The 20,947-nt window shown below is 34.5% G+C and overlaps 1 protein-coding gene across 2 annotated transcripts in view; it reads left to right on the top strand.

The window, feature by feature from the left end:
* Positions 1–11,220: 11,220 nt before the first annotated feature.
* The window catches only part of LOC110453516, a 49,937-nt gene continuing 40,210 nt past the window's right edge, over positions 11,221–20,947 (top strand). The window contains exons 1-2 of one of the 2 annotated variants that reach the window (XM_021502476.1): positions 11,221–11,832; positions 13,022–13,123. In XM_021502476.1, the coding sequence (XP_021358151.1) occupies positions 11,744–11,832; positions 13,022–13,123 (191 nt within the window). In that variant the 5' untranslated portion in view covers positions 11,221–11,743. Of the gene's footprint in view, positions 11,833–13,021; positions 13,124–20,415; positions 20,515–20,947 lie in introns of those variants that run through there. The other variant, XM_021502475.1, reaches the window with a different exon arrangement.

The raw sequence follows: 20,947 nt of genomic DNA, 5'->3' as shown, positions 1-20,947 counted from the left end.
TTCGAAGGGTTGATACTAAGCCTCCATTTACGGCACCAATCCGCAACAATATCCAATAATTTCTGAAGGTTCCCTTCATTGGGGGCCATTAATACCATGTCGTCAGCGTAGTACAACGAACAAACTCAAATATCATCTATATGTATACCATGTTTAGAATTTTCAGATCGTCAATTAGATCATTAATATATATAGAAAAAATAACTGGAGACATTAAACAGACTTGTTTTAAACCGCGTTGAACACTGATGCCACTAGTAATGACGTCATTAATTCTGACGTAACAAGTGACGTCTTCTTAAAGAGAAAGTATGGCATTGTATATACTTCCTTTAACTCCAATACGTTGCAACTTATACCATAAACATGTTCTATCTACCGTATCGAATAATTTTTGTAAATCAATAAAGCAAGTATAAGTAGACTGTACTGCGTTCTTTCTTGTTATTTATAATGCTGTATAAGATGTAGATATGGTCCTGACAACTGCGACCTTTGCGGAATCCATTTTGTTCATCAGCCAATTTACCATTCATTTCGAGCCACGATTATTTAAAATACTACAATAAAATGTACATGGGATAGACTGTAGAGTTATTGCTCTGTAAGTTAACGGTACCTGAGGGTCAGTACTATTTGGCTTAATTATGGGATTAATTATTCCTTCTCGCCACTTAGCCGGTACGACTCCGCTATCGAAACATTTACTTATTATTGAGTATAGCATAGATATACGCGTATTATTTTTCAGAGATTCCGCCGGTATACAGTCAATGCCAGAGGCTTTATGATTTTTAGCTGATTCAACTGCATCTATTACCTCTTGAATACTTTTTTTTGCATTTAACATGGCTACATCCGTACTCGTATCGGGAGATATATTACCAGTTTTCAAGTCATCGCATACGGACATAAAATGTGCTTGATTATACGCCTCAGATCCGTGATCAGTGGAGAATAACATTTCGTAATCCGTTTTCCAACGTTCAATAACTGACGGGATATCTCGATGTACTATACCTTGGTCATCCTTAACCTCAAAGGGAATCGTAGGTTTTCTGTCCTCAGCGATACCTAGTTTACCAATTTCTTTCCAGAAATCCCTTCTATTAGTTTTATTAAATAATTTATCATTCAGATCTGATTGTTTCTTTTGCTGATATTGGTGTTTATACCGCCTATGAATAGTGTCAAATGACTTTCTAGCAATGCAATATGTCTCTTTAAGTCGCCTACGCTCTGCTGTCGAAACATTACCTCTAAGCCATGACCTTTCATTGACCTTGACATTATCCCATGCTTGTTGTAGCACATGATCCCAGTATGGCTTATATAGGGATTTTCTATTTATGTTTCTAGTGCTTTTCTTATCAGCATATCGTACACCAGACTTCTCCATCTCACTTAGAAGAAAATCTTGAAATTCTGCATATGCATCATCTCCATCATTAACATTAAACAATTTATTCTCTATACGAGTAATTGTATTCATGATTAATGGTTGGTCATCACTATTTACCAGGAAGTAATGTTTCTTTGCATTAAACTTTTTTGCATGCATTTTAAAACTTTCCTTGCTAGTGTTTGATTGATTTGTATCATATACATTATTTGGAACATGTACTATGCACTCCAGATAAGGGTGGTCGGGTATTTTTTCAGGGACAGCAATATCTAGACTACTAATCAAGTCGGTCATTTTATGCACTTTAAAATTCTTAAATATATGAAGTTGCTCATGTGGTGCCAACACGTAATCAACAACTGATTTACCTTTAGTAGAGATACATGTATAATAATTGGAACCAATTCTGCCATTTAGAACACATATACTACAATCCGTGCAGAAATCCAGGAACATATCGCCAAAACCATTAACCGCAGTATCTAAGTGTTGTTTTGGAGGGATGAGATCCACACCCTCAATATAATCACTATGATCTCCAATTCGTGCATTGAAATCACCCATTATACAGAGATAACCCTGGGCTTGATACATACTGATTTGATGAAGTAAAGTGTTAAAAAAGATGGCGGGGTCAATTGCCCTGGCGCTATTTTCTGGAGGCAAAAACATGATACATACAAACATATTAAACTTTGAGTAATTACTTCCAAGTTTGGTCCATAATATACCTTGAATAGGTCGTAAAACACAAACAAACCAAACCCTTTATGATATAACAAAGAAACCTGAATCCGAGTGATACAATATGTAAGACAGCTCACTGTCCAAACATAAAGCCTATTATTATTATCAATACTATTGAGTGGGGTTTTGTGAACAGCGACAAAGGCACCCACAGCACAAGAAAGATAACTCTTTAATCAGTCTGTAAACGAAATAAGGCAAAACTACATACTTTATGCAACATTATTTTCTGTGCGATCTGTTTTGTTTTATTCATTTTCTATTGCGGACAGTAAACAGACGAGCCATGTCAGATACTATATCCGACAATCCTGTGTTATATATTTTAAGTATAATGTACGTCTTTATCGAATATTTCATACAAAATATACTTGATTTATTATTCGTTAGAATACCGCGACACATTTCATGCATTCAAAAGCCTTAAAAAACGTGTTCATGATATCATAAAAAAACGTCAAATCGCTATTGACAAATGGTTAAAAAAATTGGAGGAAGAATTGAAGAAGAATAAACACTAAACAGATGCTTCATACATGTATTTCATCCTAAAATTACCATGGACTCTCCAACAAGCATAAAACTCAAAATATTTACAGGAAAAAAAATTATCTGGTCTAAAGCTCATCCATTTGCTCGTTTAAAGACCTGAACCCGAATAACTCATTTAATTTCAAGAAATGTATTTAAATAAAATTACATGAAGACTTAATAGCTGAGAGACCTATTTCTATCTTCTGTTTCTTCTGATTGTTTTTGTCTTGAAAAGTTGGGTTTTTTTAAGAAAAAAAACGTTAAAACTAAAAATATCCAAAAGACTCCTTAAGTTGTTTTTGCTGTAATATGTAAATTGACAAATATTCCATATCATGTTTGATATTAAAATATTTAACTTAAGCCTAAAATAAGCCATGTGAAAAACGATCATCACCGACAGTAAATGTGGAGACTAAGAGTAGTCTCCCCTTGACCGCCACATTGGTGTTGAAATATTCTGAATCTGACAATCTTTCAACAAAACCAGGTGACTCGTTAGTTTGGTATATGCTTGAGTTTAAAAAGGAAAAATGTTTATGCTGAACTGATATTTCTGAACTCACCACAAAATCTAACGAAGTGGTAGACCTTATTAGAGTAAGGAACTCTCCGAATGGTGTCAACACAAGTCCATGGAAACACTGTCGGAATTTCTTTCACTTACACGAGTGCACCTCCTTATCATATACATTAATTTAACATCAATATCCGCATATGAAATACATAAAAACATCACCGTGCATGGCGGCAAAAATGGGGTATCGGTTTACAGAAATAAAAGGTGTCGGCACCGAAGCGGGAATAACATCACCATGGTAAGTACAAGTGCTTTTATTTTCTTGCATACATAACTTTGGTACCAAACTGTTGTGTACGGGTTGCAGGGATGTTTAAGTGTCATAACAGTCTAATTTGTTCTGTGTAATTTCCAACCGTAGTTGCAATCAGTCGTCGACAGTGTCTCAGTCGGCCTCAGGAAATACGAAATCCTGTAGGGTCATACCATCCCGTATTCCCTGCCAAAAATCCGTGCAACGAATTTATTACCCCTTTGAGTCTTTTATATTGGTTTTGTACAGTTCCCCGTCAACTTTTCTGTTGTCAACATCAAAATGGCACAGTAGATCTACCTCATTTAGTTTCGTTGTATCAAATTCCTCGAACTGTTCTTCCTGATTCTTTTCTTTTAAATAGGTCCTCAGCATGTTTGCCGCTCGTCTGTTCGACTTGTGTGTGTTTTGTGGCACATAGTTAGCCCTTTTGGCGAGTATTTCCTCATCAGTATGCGAAGCGAAACGTTTTGTCATTTTGTAAACATCGCAAGAAGCAGACGACGAATACGAGTTGTCTCCCATTGCCCGGCCGCAAGATACAAAGACACGTGACCCGTACACGTATACCCCTTGTAAAAGCACGTGATTCCACCGTATTACTGCTGAGAATCACCTGACATGGCCGTATACCCCCTGATATTTTCGTATACCCCTTGAGATTTACGAATGCGGTTTGGTACACTGTAGTTTTTAACCAATCAGATTCCTAGATTTTTCTCAAAGGGGTAATAATGATTGTTATACCCATGCAAACTTTTTGCATGATATGATACAAGTGTAACTTTAATATAAAGAGTGTTGTTAGTTGTAAAATGCCCTGACAATATTCGTTGGTATAAGGGTTTCGGTTTAAGAGGGCTAGGAAATGTCCTGGCTGCATGAATAGTTACGCTTCAATGAGCTTATTGATTAGAGCAAAATTTATGTTTGATGAGGACGAAATACTATTAGCAGAATTAGTTCCCGTTATTACATGTAATAGGCACTAAGAACCACGACATTATTGCTATCGCTAGTCTTTGTAAAGAAACAGTGGACAACACTTGAATTATCTTTCTTTATCCTTTTAGGCTTCTTTATACACATGCATATACTTTTATAATGCAACTCTTAACCAACGACGAAGGTACAGAAATAACAATCCTACACAATGCAGTAAAGCTACATTTGAGGAAAATGATCGCATTTATAACCAAATCACCCTAAGTACCGAGACTGTCCCAAGGTGTTTGTAATCTCGGTGGGGCACAGAGCGAACGTTCTCTCAACCCGTGGAACACAAATGTGGATACCATGTACATGTTAGATTGTACAAAAGTATAGCAAGAGACCAGAGACCATGTAAAAAATGTGGTGTGTTAGAAAATGAAGTACACTTTTTTATTTTTTCACTGTTCCCTTAATGAATCTGTCAGAAAAGAATATTTCCATAAATGCATTCCTAATCACAATGATGTTACCATAGATACCAATTATTTGACCTCAATATTATCTACAAACAACTCCCAATTTATACCGAACTCTTGCTTATTCATTAAACAGTCTCTAGAACTGAGGAGAGTTGGCTTTTTGACAGTATAAGGTATGGACTTTGCAGCTAAAAATGTTTAAATCAAATTTTCTATTTGAAGCTATGCTAATTTTGTTTATGTTAATGTATATTAGAAATATAAGCAATCACTTTGCGACTTTTCTACATGTAAATGTCTATGTATGTATTTCACTGTGTTTTTCTATTTTGCCTTCAAACTACTTTGTAGTTACAAATGTGCAAATATTTTATTTTTTTTTAAAATGATTTTTTTATAAATCTGCTTCATACAATGTAACTAGACCATATCCAATGTAGCTTTTGGTAATATTTGTGAGTATCATGTTCATTTTTCAAGTCTATACAGATACAAGAAGATTAACTTATTGGTCTTTCATATGATACTGATACAGGTCGCAACAATACAATTCTAAATCCATTGTTATAAATAAACGAATACATGAATGGGATACATTACAGGTCGGCTTTCTCTGTTTCGAATCCTATTTTGTTTAGAATAATATTTTGTTTCGAATCCTATTTTGTTTGAAGTAATATTTTGTTTCGAATCCTATTTTGTTTAAAGTAAAATTTTGTTTCGAATCCTATTTTGTTTAGAGTAATATGTTATTCTCACCCCGTTATTAACGTTTACCTAATCTAGTAACCTTACAGGCTGCCCTCCGTATGCACATCAGACACAGTAGACAACAGAGCGGTTAGACATTTTCTCTCAAATCTAGCATGCAGCATAAATGTGGGAAGTGACCCTGAGTTTTAGATGTAATTTAGATGATGATGATGATGATGATGATGAAGATGATGATTTTAATGATAGACCTGTGTATAGTTGGAAGGAGGAGTACCAACATCAGTTTCTCGTATCTGTAAGAGTTAATTAAGACTTATTAAAGAAATCAGTTTTAATCAATGATGAATTAAATCAAGATTCTATTGATACCTGCGTAAGTAATTTTACTGATGTTTTACTTGGGACTATGCAACCTTTTTTTCTAAGAAAACCGCCCAAAAATAACACTGATAAGCCCCCTGTTAAAGTTGACACCCATACCTTTTCTAGTTCCGAAGATAAGCCCTGGTTTAACGATCGTGTTGGAGCTCTACGTAAACAATATTAAGTTGCTTTAAAGAAATCAACATTAACAAATGTTACTGGATACACACTGTTCTTATCCGTAAGAAAAAAAGAGTACAAAATCCTGGAAAGTAAGTTTAAGAGGCAATATTTGAGCGCAGAAGGTGATATGTTGGAGTATATGAGAAAACATAACCCGGGTCTCTTTATAAGAAATTTGGTAAGAAGAAAGCTAAAACACCAATGTGTAACGGTAATCAATTGTACAATCATTTCAAAAACCAATCTTCTGTACAACAAGATAGTGATCCAGTACATCATGACGACTTTAGTCTTACCGATAATGACACTGTTTTTGAGGAATTAGATGCTCCTATTTCGTTACAAGAGGTAAAAAATGCTATTCGGAAATTGAAATGTGGAAAATCACATGGACCTGATGGTTTGTTAAATGAATGTTTAAAAGCTGGCGAGGAATTACTTCTTCTAACTTTATCTACGGTGTTTTAAATGACCCTAATAACTTTAGAGGTATTAGTTTAATTAGCTGTCTTTGTAAACTTTTTACCTCTGTTTTAAATAAACGTATTTTAGATGTGTGTACAAAATATGACCTTATTACTGATGCACAATTCGGATTTCGTCAAGAACTTAGTACGATTGGTGCAATTTTCGCATTACATTCTATTATAACGAAAACTTTATCTTCGAAGAAACGTTTGTACTGTTGCTTTGTGGAATTTCGCAAAGCGTTTGATTTTGTCGACAGGTTAAACTTATGGCGCAAGTTGACTAGGCTTGGTATTCGAGGGAAAATGTTGTCTGTTATTAAGTCGCTTTATAAATCAGTCAAATCCTGTGTTTCAATTAATGGGAAATGCTCTATTTTTTTCGAAAACATTGTCGGTTTATTGCAAGGGAAAATTTTGTCACCATTACTGTTTTCACTTTTTTATCAATGATTTTGAAATGCCCTTTATTGAAAACGGTGCAACATATTATGACTTCGTTGAGTTAAGTTTGTTTCTGTTAATGTACACAGATGATTTGGTTATTTTTTCGGGATCTGTACAGGGTCTGCAGACTCTTCTTGACAGCCTTTTTGAATACTCTACAAAATGAAATTTAACTGTAAATGCGGAAAAACAAAAATTGTAGTTTTTAGAAAAGGTTGAAGATTACATAATGATGAAAAAAGGTATTACAAAGGAAGTAAAGTCGAATGTATGGATCAATTTCCTTACCTAGGCGTTATTCTAAAATACATAATAATTCACTTCTATCCAAAAACAATTAGCTACCCAAGGACGAAAACATATGTTTGCATTGTTTTCAAAGTGTTCATCATTAAACTTAAATGTAAAAACTATGCTACACCTTTTCGATACATATGTAAGCAGTATCCTTTTTTATGCAATTGAAATTTGGTGTATGCACAAAGCTCCAGAGATAGAACATGTACATTTACATTTTTGTAAGAAATTACTAAAAGTGAAGAAATCGGCCAATAACAATATGATATATCTTGAATTGGGACGATTACCTCTAGTTTGGATGAGAAATATTAGAATGATGAAATATTGGTTTAAGATCTTAAAATCTTAAAATTGTATTATATCCACTTCCTATAGATTTGTATTACAATGTTGTTGTAAAAATGATTTTAACTGGGCTAAAGCAGTAAGAGATGAATTAAATAATCTAGGTCTTATTGATGTTTGGTTAAATCCATGTATTTCTCAGCATAATATGTTATTACCATTGATAAAACAAAGATTTTTTGATCAAAACATACAATCCCTGGAAAACTTTCCAAAATGTTTATTGTATAAAAATATCATAGATTTTGGAAAATCATTACAATTTTACCTCACAAAATATAAACCAATGAAATATCGCATTTGTTTAGCTCGAATCCGTTCATCTACACATTCTTTGGCTGTAGAAGTTGGAAAGTATAACAATATACCTAGAGAACGTAGATATTGTAAACAGTGTAACTCTCCCTCTGAATTTCATTTTTTATTAGTCTGTTCTAAATTCCAAAATCACAGATCACGTTTTATCAAAAGATATTATTCGAAAAAAACATCTGTGTTTAAAGTCGTTCAGTTATTGAGTTTCCATACTATTAAAGAATTGTGTATACTAGGAAAATTCATCTATGAGGCAAACAAATTAAGGGTATTATAATGGAATATGATTGTCTTCATTCTCTGTACGTTGTCCATGATTTGTGTATAATATGTATTGTATACTAATGGGCCAATGACCTAAAGTTCGAATAAAACTTGTAACTTTTAAACTTGTAACTTGAGTTTCTTTATCAGATAAATTAAATTTGATTACACATGTATCCGTTTGTTTGGAAAATGATATTTTTTTATATATATATTTCAATCTTGCACTATTCGTACCTACCTTCTTCATATACTATGGTAATGTCTGTCAATGGTACTGCCAAACGTGACACTCATTCCGTAGATATCAGACAGGCATTAATGTATAAGTCAGATTGGGGTCCTTTTAGCTTATCAGCTGATCATAAATAAACAGCGTAACATACTTTAATAATGTTCACCCGTTAAAATTATCGTTTAAAATCCTGAAGTACTTTTATTTGACTCGTCAAAAAGACAAGCTTGTACTGTTCCAATGAGAAAAAAGAGGATATTTAACAGTGTCTTCAGTAGAATTAATTGTAATTAAATTGTAATTGACGAGTGCGACTAATATGTTGTGGGCATATTCGTGGGAAAATGTGATAATTACTACATGTATTACTGAATATATTTTTATTTAAATATATCGTATTGTCGTAACGTAACTGGATTGGGCACAAGTTATACAACTTATATAAAGCCCTTTCAAGAAAAATTTACAATCATATATACAACAAAATAACAAGATGGCACCCTACAAACGCTTAACAAATAAAGTAGCTAAATGACAAGTATTATTATACATTTTAAACAACAAAATCCTACCCCGAAACGTGAAGCTAAGCATCAAGCTAACAAGGCTTTTACTGGTGCCGTTCACTACTCGCCTTGTCCAGTTTTTTCCCCGTCTTTTATCTGGTGCGATCCGCAATAGATAGATAATACAGTGTACAGGGTTAAACAATTAATAAATGTTCAAAGTTCACTGTTCGTCGAGATTCAGTACGTGTCAATAGAAGTGTATCTTAAAATGATAAAAGGCGGTTGTGCCAAAACATAAATAGAACTGGATAAGACATATCCATCACATATGTACGTTTTGTACTTACAATGCACAGGGACCTGATCATTTGTTACAGCTATATTTGGACCTGAACTAAGGTGTTTAGAGTAATTTTACACGTTTGGGGTGTATAAATGCCGCCCCCAATGATCACATGATGGAGAAGATCGACCCCACCTAAAATCACATTTCTATTTGTTGTACAAACAAATGATTGGTACCGTTGGAAAGATGGATATTTTTTCTTTCTCAAACCTCCTATGTGCACGCTAAATGTATTCTACTTCCGTGGACATAATCTCCGTTTCCTCCAACAAAACACGCCATTTCAGAGTTTTAAAGTATTTTGCAGTTAGGCTGCCACTTTTTTAAATATTAACGAGGTTGACGTCAGCGCGTGCTGAAACATGCAGTGTTGGTTGGTTTAGCGAAAAAATGGCTGCACTTCCAACGAATCACACCAAGGGTCTCAGCACGTGGCTGACGTCAGCCTCATTTATATTTAAAAAGGTGGCAGCCTGACTGCGAAAAACGTTGAAACTCTGAAATAGCGTGTTTTTAATTTCATTTAATGTCAATTTTTACCGTTACGTGACCGCGAGATTCTTTTGATGTACATCAAAGGATCGAACTTGTCTTCTTGTCTCATCAACAAGGTGGCGCACATTGAGCCTTAAATTGCTATTCCCGGGGTGTAGAGAGCGAAAGTGAACGTAACCCCTGGAATTCGAGGATGAGCTATTGTTAACGGATTTTGTTTACGGTAATTTGATATTTCTTACCTTTAAGTGTATTTGCTGCTGGATCTAGAGACAACCATTTTTATTCGTTTCCGAGTTTCTTGCTTCATTGTTACTTACGTCGCGTACCTCAGGTTTGTTTTGCGATCAGAGGTTTACATGTGTCCTTTGACAAGGAGAAGTGTAGGGTCCTCGTTTTAAGTTAGTCATAGTGCAGATGTAAAAGTTGTAAACAAAACAAGGTATATATGTGTAATCATATTCCGTGAGTAATAAAAAGAATATACATATACAGTGTACCTGGAAAAGTATTTAAGTTATCCCGTTCAGACATGCTCGGTCTTTTATAATGAGTTAAGCATTTTAAATACTCTATGCAATATTACGCATTAAATATAAGAGAAGGAAATGAATCAAAGACAGGTTATATCTATCTCAACTCCAAATTTGATAGCGAATACCTCTCATTAGTATAACTCATGTTAGGTCCATGAACAGGGAAAACGTGAAAAATTACTAATTTGCAACAAGTGGAGCGGTTTATTACCTGGTGGGGACTGTTCCGGCTACTGACACAGATAACATCGCTCATGTTAGATTCAGGTAGATAATTCATGCAAGATAATGGAGAGGAGAACGACGGAATATGTAATGCTACTTGTTTTATCCCATGAGACCTGTTCCGCACTGTCCAAAATACTGAACGTTTCCCCATGAAGTAGTTTGAAAAATATTTCCTTTCCGAAAGACACCATGGAAATGGGATTCTTCCTCAATTAAAACAGGTGGAAATTTAAGCCCGTAAAACAATAGTGAATGACACATCATATATATATACATGTAGTGATTATTTGATCAAAGTACATAATGCTTATATATTTCATACAGGTAAATATATTTAAATTTATTACATCATGGAAGAAAATGACACTATTAAAGTCTACACTGATACATTTTACGTGGGTATGAATAAAGAATTCTGAATCATAAGTAACCTTGACCTAAATTGAACAAAACCTTCCAGCCACGACTTACTTGCGTGATAATAGGCAAGGGGAGACTTGCATTTGGCTACTTTCGTTTTACGGCTATATATGTCGAGTTAGCTAAGCGCTGTGTAGGATGCCTTGGTATTAGGATACCTGTATGTGAAGAGCCCAGATAACTGTGGTGTGTGTCCGATATATTTTGCCAGGTGACATGTTTACTAGATAAGAAGATTAGCCTGTTCATTATACACTCTTATCATATACGCCGACAGTGATAGTATACGTAAGACCCGGATGCTCAGTGTACAATTGTTATCCAAGTGACGTTTTGTGGATTTTCGGGAAGTGTTCCTGATCCTAGTGACCAGAGAGTGCCCATCACTGAGTATAAGGGGTACGTAATGGTTGTATTTCGTCTCTGAGGTAAGCTGAGGTGACCATTGACCAGAAAGTGACCAGTGGTGGTCATTATTATTGCTCAGTGGTTTATCTGCAGTAAGGATAACAAATTGAGCGAACTGTGACTTTAACAATACCCAAGAGTGACCCTGGAGTGGACAACGGTGAGCCAGACAGTGATTTTTTGGGAACAAGGTGATCAGGCAGCGACCGATGACCAGAGTACAATCCTACAATCACTATGAACGAAACACGAGCAATGCTGATAACGGTTTTTGCCATAGCGTTTGTAACGATCATCCCCATCATCCTGCTCGTCCGAGTCGTGACGTAAGTATCACCATCCTTCTCGTCCGTCGTCCGAGTTGGGACTTAAGTACAGCACTCCTAGATGGCTCGATATGTTTTTTAATGACCTATACTAAATGCATTTTATTTCAATCTGATTGAATGTAGAATGTATACAAGTTCTCTGGAGTATCTGAACTGTCTAATAGAAATGTATTCCTTCTCTATCTTCTGTATCTACAGTTGTAAACATGTCGACATTTTTATAGGATACGTGTTGATAAATATATGCCGGTTTTAATCCAGACATTTACAAAAAATGGCTGCCATAGCTTTCAAATTTTAAAACATGTTCAGATTGTTCGGCAGAAAAAAGTTATGTTTAAATGCATATATAAAAATTACAATATACAGTATGTGAGCTATTGTGTTAGACGAAAAACGTCAGTCTCTAAATACGCGGGTCTTATCTTAAGATGCTGATATTTTCTAATATGAGCGGTTCTGAAACAGATGCAATTTGATTTAGATTTATATATACCATCATATGTAAGTGATTGAATAGTGCTTGCATTAACATCATTATGCGATTTAATTTAAATACGACAATATTTGGTGATTAGTTTTCAGATTTTGCTTTGTTCGTTTTTTTGTCTTCGCATCATAAATATAAGCAATTATCAATTGTCAGTGCTATATATACATATATATATATATATATAATAATAGAAGCACAAAGTAAAATTTACTATCATTAAATGTACTTTTGGCAATCTCCTGTCATATGTATCAAATGTACCTGTATCATTCATTTCACGAATATTTCGAAATTCTGATATTTTCTTAGCATGAAACAGTCATTAAACTACATATCATGCAGGTGAAATATATATGGTCATCTTTTTCTCTGTATACAGATTTTAGTTTAGTTTTGTTTAAGTTGGAACTCACATCCTGTGAAGAGTATTCATTGCTAGGAATACGTAACATATATCCTTAAATTTATTGTTTCTGTAATACAATGTACCTTGTCTTAAGTAATCGCTAGAATCCCTCTTCAGCCGAACCAGAAATCGGAAGTGGGACCTCATTCCATGAGGCATCCACAATAGTCTACTACATAGGAATAAGTTGTTGTAATTGAAGTCACAAAACCGGACGGTAACAGATATTTGCTGAATAAGTCAAAAATATGTTTGTTTATAATATTGTTTATTTTTTTATGTAACAGATTTACCAATGCTGTTGAAGAAATCAATCGACTTCGAAATGAGAACAGCGCAAATGGTACCGGAACCGGAAATACGTCGCTCGCCTACTATGACGAAGAAAGGTAACTTAATTTGTATTTTCTTATCTTACGATACACATTTTGTTTTTAAATTGTGTATAAAGAGAGGACAGCTGTTTTCCATTGACGGTTTCATGGATTTTCATTGGCTGTCGTTACAATTGTAATATTTTTCTATAACGTAAATAATGATTTACCTGGAAATTTTAGTTAACCTGTTTTGCAAAAATTTAACGAAATTCATTAACGTACGATTTTCCATAGGGAAGCATTACCGAGGTTAAGAAAATTTCCTGAAGAATTGAGGAGTCTTAAATAAATGGATACCATTAAGTTAAGACGTAGACTTGTCTTAATTACCATGTACACATGCGCGTTTTCGACCGGGTTCCTTGGGCACCTGCATATTTCTAATTTATAAATGGCTTTCAGGATGTAGACATACTATTCTGACACTGATTGCGGAAATTCCGAGAGAATTTAAGTACACTTTTAGGTAACATTCGTAACATTCTACACATGTACTAAGATTGCCTAACAGGATGCTAGGGCGTGACAGGGGTAAAAGGTCGTGTATAACCTATGTTATACCTATAACCTACGTTATACCTATAACAATAGTGGCGTTTATGATAAAAGTTTATGATAATATATTCATTCCACGACCTTAGGGTTAATGTCATTTCGGACATTGGTGTTTTAAACAATTTCATGTACATAGTTAGAGATTACCATGTTCAAGTATGAACGTTCGGTCAGTTCTTTGTCGAACCATGTTGAATGGAGTCTATACGCTCAATACTAGCAAGCCAATACATTAATATTTACTGTTTATACGGGACACGCTGGCCAATGTACTGGTCGTTATAAGTAGGTCATTGCTATACAGCCACAGGGATTGTATTCTACCATTTGGTAATGCCAGATCACACTTGCTGGGGAACGTCCAACTGGTGAACGTCCGTCTGGGCGGTCACCTCTGTACAAAATACACCGTCTACATATTAGTCTGAAAGGTTTATTGTATAGGTTGGGAGGTTAGTAACACCTTGACCTGTACAGGTAATACAAACCTGGACTTTCACCTGTACGTCTGAAAATGGAACAGGAAATAATGTTTTGTTAGCGTGAATGAACGTTTATATGAGATGAATACTATCAGTCCAGGTAAATCGTTTTGACATTGGGATTTTGATAGGGCGTACTTATGTTTCGATATGTATTATTGGCCCCACATGAACTCCAGGCGTGGTGGACATGACCCCGACTTTTATATATATTGACAAAGATCAGTAAAGGCATATATATCTTTTATTAAAGGCTCCAGACTGTAGCGTTGCATTTTTTCCGTATAACATCAAGTGAAAATAAAGACAAACATTCCCATCAAGATTTCATAAAGGAGCAGGAAGACGTTATTGGTTGTAGTACTTTCGTTTGTGAATTGTGTGTTAATGAGTGACGGAATGGATAAGAAAAAGGCACATCACGTGTTTGTGCTCGTGCTGGGGTTCGGAACATTAGTGACTGTGGCGGTTGTCATGATAGCGAGCGTAACAAGGTAAGTGTATTCTAAAAAAAAACATTTAAATATGAAGTACGTCTACGATGATAAAATCAATTTACCAATGTCTTAACTTCCAATTAAGGGAAGTGTGATGTCATCATCTTAGTCAAACAGGAACATGTCCAGTGTCCAAATATGGCAAATGAAGACAGCGCACTTTGATAGACAAGATAAATCACATTAATGCTATTTGGTTACATGTACAAACAGTTATCAAAATCACAACATATAAATTTAAATCGCAAATGAAACCCTGATGTCCAGCAGCCCATGTCTATTGTAAAATACTTATGATATGCAATACTATGAAACTTTATACGTTCATTCATATCAATCCCATGTCATAGTACGACCACGTTATAATTGTACAACAGAACCATGAGATAATCACACTCGTTAGTCATACCATGATTAACAGGCTAACGCTACCTTACAAGTTACTCTAGTCGGCTAGGGTTTCGTCGGTACATCAGGCAGTTACACTGTACGGTAGCGCTAATTAAAATTGATTAAATCCTTGTTATCATGCACCAGCTTGTAAAGACGAGAATAAACTCGTAATAAACTGTCTTTATGAAATGACGACACATAAATGGTATTTCAAGGTGTACACTAACGATTTTGTGATATTAGGAATGGTAAATGAATCTTTCCAAATCTAATTAGAATAAGATCCTATTTTGATGACACAAAAGGGATTGCATAGTAAAGAAGCGTTGTATGATAGAATTTAACTTTAGTTATCTTAAACCCTTTTTGATATATATGGCGCGATAGATGACTTCACAGAATTGTATTTTTTTGTGTCTCTTAAACATAAGGTATTCACATCTTTTAATTGGTTTATTGTTATAGTTATAGGACAGGTGTTTGGTTTATTGGTATTGTTTATATAACAGGTGATCGGTTTATTGTTATAGTTATATAACAGGTGATCGGTTTATTGTTATAGTTATATGACAGGTGTTTGGTTTATTGGTATAGTTTATATAACAGGTGATTGGTTTATTGGTATTGTTTATACAGTTGTGGGATCGCACAACGTTACACGATGTGCGGTGTTCGCGCGATGTGTGCACGGTGTGTGAACGATGTGTGCACAAAGTGCGAACGATAAAAAATTGGACGATCAATCCTTGCGCACATTTGTGCGGACGATCGACGAACGTTGGGCGATAACAATGTAAATTAGGGAATGGCTTGACAATATATACGGTGTCGTGTTTGAACATAAAATTAGATTTTTTGAATTTTTCTATACTCTAGCTACATCTATAAGCTTATCTTTCTGTCTATACTTTCTGAAATTTAGAAATGGTCTTTTGTGGGTTTTTAAACGACCTTTATCGACACGTGTAAATTTACAACACAGTCTCGGCTACAGAGGTAAATATTGCCACTTTGTACCTGGACCGTAGTTTACCCCGCCCGGGGCACTTACGTAACTCGCCAAGGTGTGAAAACCAGATGAAGGGGAGCTATAGATCAAAACGAATGCAAATAACAAATATTAAACGTCCAGTTGAGTTTTCATAACGGTCATACGGTATCATATGTCAGCTCTATGTGCCAAGTACAGGCCAGGTAAAACTCCGGTCACTCATCAAATTGTTATTTACCTGTTCTGTTACCGAGGAGCCAAACCCATTATAGACAGTCTAACGGTCACTGTATACTGTATTATACGCATTGTAAACTTGTATATACTCTTAATTATAGTAGAGACGTATACGTCTCTGATTATAGTGATGAGAAATTACAGTGATATATACAGTGCACATTATTGCATACGAGCATTCCGTAATTTTTCCATTCCGTAATATTGATCAACAAATTGTACCATATGGCACAGATGTGCGGAGAGAAGCCCACAACGGGGCGAACGATTGTTAAATCGCACAGTTGTGCGCACCATGTGTGGACGATGTGCGGACGGTGTGTGAACGATGTATGCACGGTGTGCGCACGGTATTTTTGGTGCGTTGTGCGTTCCGACAACTGTATAACAGGTGATTCGTGTATTGGTATGGTTTATATAACAGGGGATTGGTTTATTGGTATAGTTTATATACCAGTTGATTCGTGTATTGGTATGGTTCATATGACAGGTGATTGGTTTATTGGTATTGTTTATATAACAGGTGATTGGTTTATTGGTATTGTTTATATAACAGGTGATTGGTTTATTGGTATTGTTTATAAAACAGGTGATCGGTTTATTGGTATTGTTTATATAACAGGTGATTGGTTTATTGGTATTGTTTATATAACAGGTGATTGGTTTATTGGTATAGTTATATAACAGGTGATTCGTGTATTGGTATTGTTTATATGACAGGTGATTGGTTTATTGGTATGGTTTATATGACAGGGGATTGGTTTATTGGTATTGTTTATATGACAGGTGATTCGTTTATTGGTATTGTTTATATGACAGGTGATTCGTTTATTGGTATTGTTTATATGACAGGTGATTTGTTTATTGGTACAGTTTATATGACAGGTGATTGCTTTATTGGAACAGTTTATATGACAGGTGATTGCTTAATTGGTACAGTTTATATGACAGATGATTATATTACAGGTGATTCGTGTACTGGTATGGTTTATATGTTAGGTGATTCGTGTATCGGTATGGTTTATATGTTGGGTGATACGTGTATTGGTATGGTTTATATGTTAGGTGATTTGTGTATTGGTATGGTTTATATGTTAGGTGTTTCGTGTATTGGTATGGTTTATATGTAAGGAGATTCGTGTATTGGTATAGTTTATATAAATGGTGATTGGTATATTGGTATTGTTTATATGTTAGGTGATTCGTTTATTGTTATATTTTATATGTTAGGTGATTCGTTTATTGGTATTGTTTATATAACAGGTGATTGGTTTATTGGTATGGTTTATATCACATGTGATTGGTTTATTGGTTCAGTTTATATGACAGATGATTGGTTTATTGGTATAGTTATATAACATGTGATTCGTGTATTGGTATTGTTTATATGTCAGGTGATTGGTTTATTGGTATGGTTTATATGTTAGGTGATTCGAGTATTGGTATGGTTTATATGTAAGGTGATTCGTGTATTGGTATAGTTTATATAAATGGTGATTGGTATATTGGTATTGTTTAAATGTTAGGTGATTCGTTTATTGTTATATTTTATATGTTAGGTGATTCGTTTATTGGTATTGTTTATATGACAATATGTTAGGTGATTCGTGTATCGGTATGGTTTATATGTTAGGTGATTCGTGTATTGGTATGGTTTAGATGTTAGGGGATTCGTGTATTGGTATGGTTTATATGTTAGGTGATTCATGTATTGGTATGGTTTATATGTTAGGTGATTTGTGTATTGGTATGGTTTATATGTTAGGTGATTTGTGTATTGGTATGGTTTATATGTTAGGTGATTCGTGTATCGGTATGGTTTATATGTTGGGTGATACGTGTATTGGTATGGTTTATATGTTAGGTGATTTGTGTATTGGTATGGTTTATATGTTAGGTGATTTGTGTATTGGTATGGTTTATATGTTAGGTGTTTCGTGTATTGGTATGGTTTATATGTAAGGTGATTCGTGTATTAGTATAGTTTATATAAATGGTGATTGGTATATTGGTATTGTTTAAATGTTAGGTGATTCGTTTATTGTTATATTTTATATGTTAGGTGATTCGTTTATTGGTATTGTTTATATGACAATATGTTAGGTGATTCGTGTATCGGTATGGTTTATATGTTGGGTGATACGTGTATTGGTATGGTTTATATGTTAGGTGATTCGTGTATTGGTATGGTTTATATGTAAGGTGATTCGTGTATTGGTATAGTTTATATAAATGGTGATTGGTATATTGGTATTGTTTATATGTTAGGTGATTCGTTTATTGTTATATTTTATATGTTAGGTGATTCGTTTATTGGTATTGTTTATATAACAGGTGATTCGTTTATTGTTTTATTTTAAATGTTAGGTGATTCGTTTATTGGTATTGTTTATATGACAGGTGATTGGTTTATTGGTACAGTTTATATGACAGATGATTGGTTTATTGTTACAGTTTATATGACAGGTGATTGGTAAATTGGTACAGTTTATATGACAGGTGATTGGTTTATCAGTACAGTTTATATGACAGGTGATTGGTTTATTGGAACAGTTTATATGACAGGTGATTGCTTTATTGGAACAGTTTATATGACAGGTGATTGGTTTATTGGTACAGCTTATATGACAGGTGATTGCTTTATTGGAACAGTTTATATGACAGGTGATTGGTTTATTGGTATAGTTTATATGACAGGTGATTGGTTTATTGGTACAGTTTATATGACAGGTGATTGGTTAATTGGTACAGTTTATATGACAGGTGATTGGTTTATCGGTACAGTTTATATGACAGGTGATTGGTTTATTGGAACAGTTTATTTGACAGGTGATTGGTTTATTGGTACAGTTTATATGACAGGTGATTGGTTTAATGGTACAGTTTATATGACAGGTGATTGCTTTATTGGAACAGTTTATATGACAGGTGAGTGCTTAATTGGTATAGTTTATATGACAGATGATTGGTTTATTGGAACAGTTGATATGACAGGTGATTGGTTTATTGGAACAGTTTATTTGACAGGTAATTGGTTTATTGGTACAGTCTATATAACAGGTGATTGGTTTATTGGTATAGTTTATATGACAGGTGATTGGTTTATCGGTACAGTTTATATGACAGGTGGTTGGTTTATTGGAACAGTTTATTTGACAGGCGATTGGTTTATTGGTACAGTTTATAAGACAGGTGATTGGTTTATTGGTATGGTTTATATCACATGTGATTGGTTTATTGGTTCAGTTTATATGACAGATGATTGGTTTATTGGAACAGTTGATATGACAGGTGATTGGTTTATTGGTACAGTTTATATGACAGGGGATTGGTTTATTGGTATGGTTTATATCACATGTGATTGGTTTATTGGTATAGTTTATATCACATGTAATTGGTTTATTGGTATAGTTGATATCACATGTGATTGGCTTATTTGTATTGTTTATATCACATGTGATTGGTTTATTGGTTCAGTTTATATGACAGATGATTGGTTTATTGGTATTGTTTATATGACAGGTGATTGGTTTATTGGTATTGTTTATATCTCAAGTGATTGGTTTATTAGTATTGTTTATATTACAGGTGATTGGTTTATTGGTATTGTTTATATCACATGTGATTGGTTTATTGGTATAGTTTATATCACATGTGATTGGTTTATTGGTATAGTTGATATCACATGTGATTGGTTTATTTGTATTGTTTATATCACATGTGATTGGTTTATTGGTATGATTTATATCACATGTGATTGGTTTATTGGTATAGTTTATATGACAGGTGATTGGTTTATTGGTATAGTTTATATCACAGGTGATTGGTTTATTGGTATGGTTTATATCACATGTGATTGGTTTATTGGTATAGTTTATATCACATGTGATTGGTTTATTTGTATTGTTTATATCACATGTGATTGGTTTATTGGTATGGTTTATATCCCATGTGATTGGTTTATTGGTATAGTTTATATCACAGGTGATTGGTTTTTGGCATTGTTTATATCACAGGTGATTGGTTTTTGGCATTGTTTATACAATATTTGATTGTTTTTTATGAGAGCTGTGCGATATGCGGCTGTACCAGTGTAAGTATGTTGACAATGGTACAGACCCGCCGTCCCTATATACAGTACACATACCGGCACTATAACTGTACACACACACGTGTGATATGTTCACGTGCTAGTAAAGGGATGGCTCAAATCCATGGAGTGATATCAGGATATTCCGACTCTTGGATGTAAGTAGAAATTGCATGTACATATATATCCATTCTTAAACTATAACCCAGTGAGTTTGCTGCAGCAGCAAAATTTATCATATACCAACCAGGCTATATCTCTTTTAACGTTATATCTGTAATAAACCGCATTTCTTCAATGCCAATCAGAGCACGCACGCAAACTATCCGTCAAGGTTTGAACTCCACTGACCTTTGTAATCGTACATTAGAATCAACTAGGAACCGGGCTACTGTGCTAATTTGACTGGTATTGTTTCTCAAGATAAAACAATATCCTTCCTCAATAGACACGAGTATAGTGAATAGTATAACTGATTACATTCCCTCGGCTGAGTACTGAATAGTAGAACTGTTTACATTCCCTCGGCTGACTACTGAATAGTAGAACTGTTTACATTCCCTTGGCTGACTACTGAATAGTAGAACTGTT

This window comes from Mizuhopecten yessoensis, unplaced genomic scaffold, assembly GCF_002113885.1.
Source record: "Mizuhopecten yessoensis strain PY_sf001 unplaced genomic scaffold, ASM211388v2 scaffold7441, whole genome shotgun sequence".
NCBI lineage: Eukaryota > Metazoa > Mollusca > Bivalvia > Pectinida > Pectinidae > Mizuhopecten > Mizuhopecten yessoensis.
The sequence above is the reverse complement of the archived record's forward strand: the minus strand, read 5'-3'. Positions and strand labels throughout refer to the sequence as shown.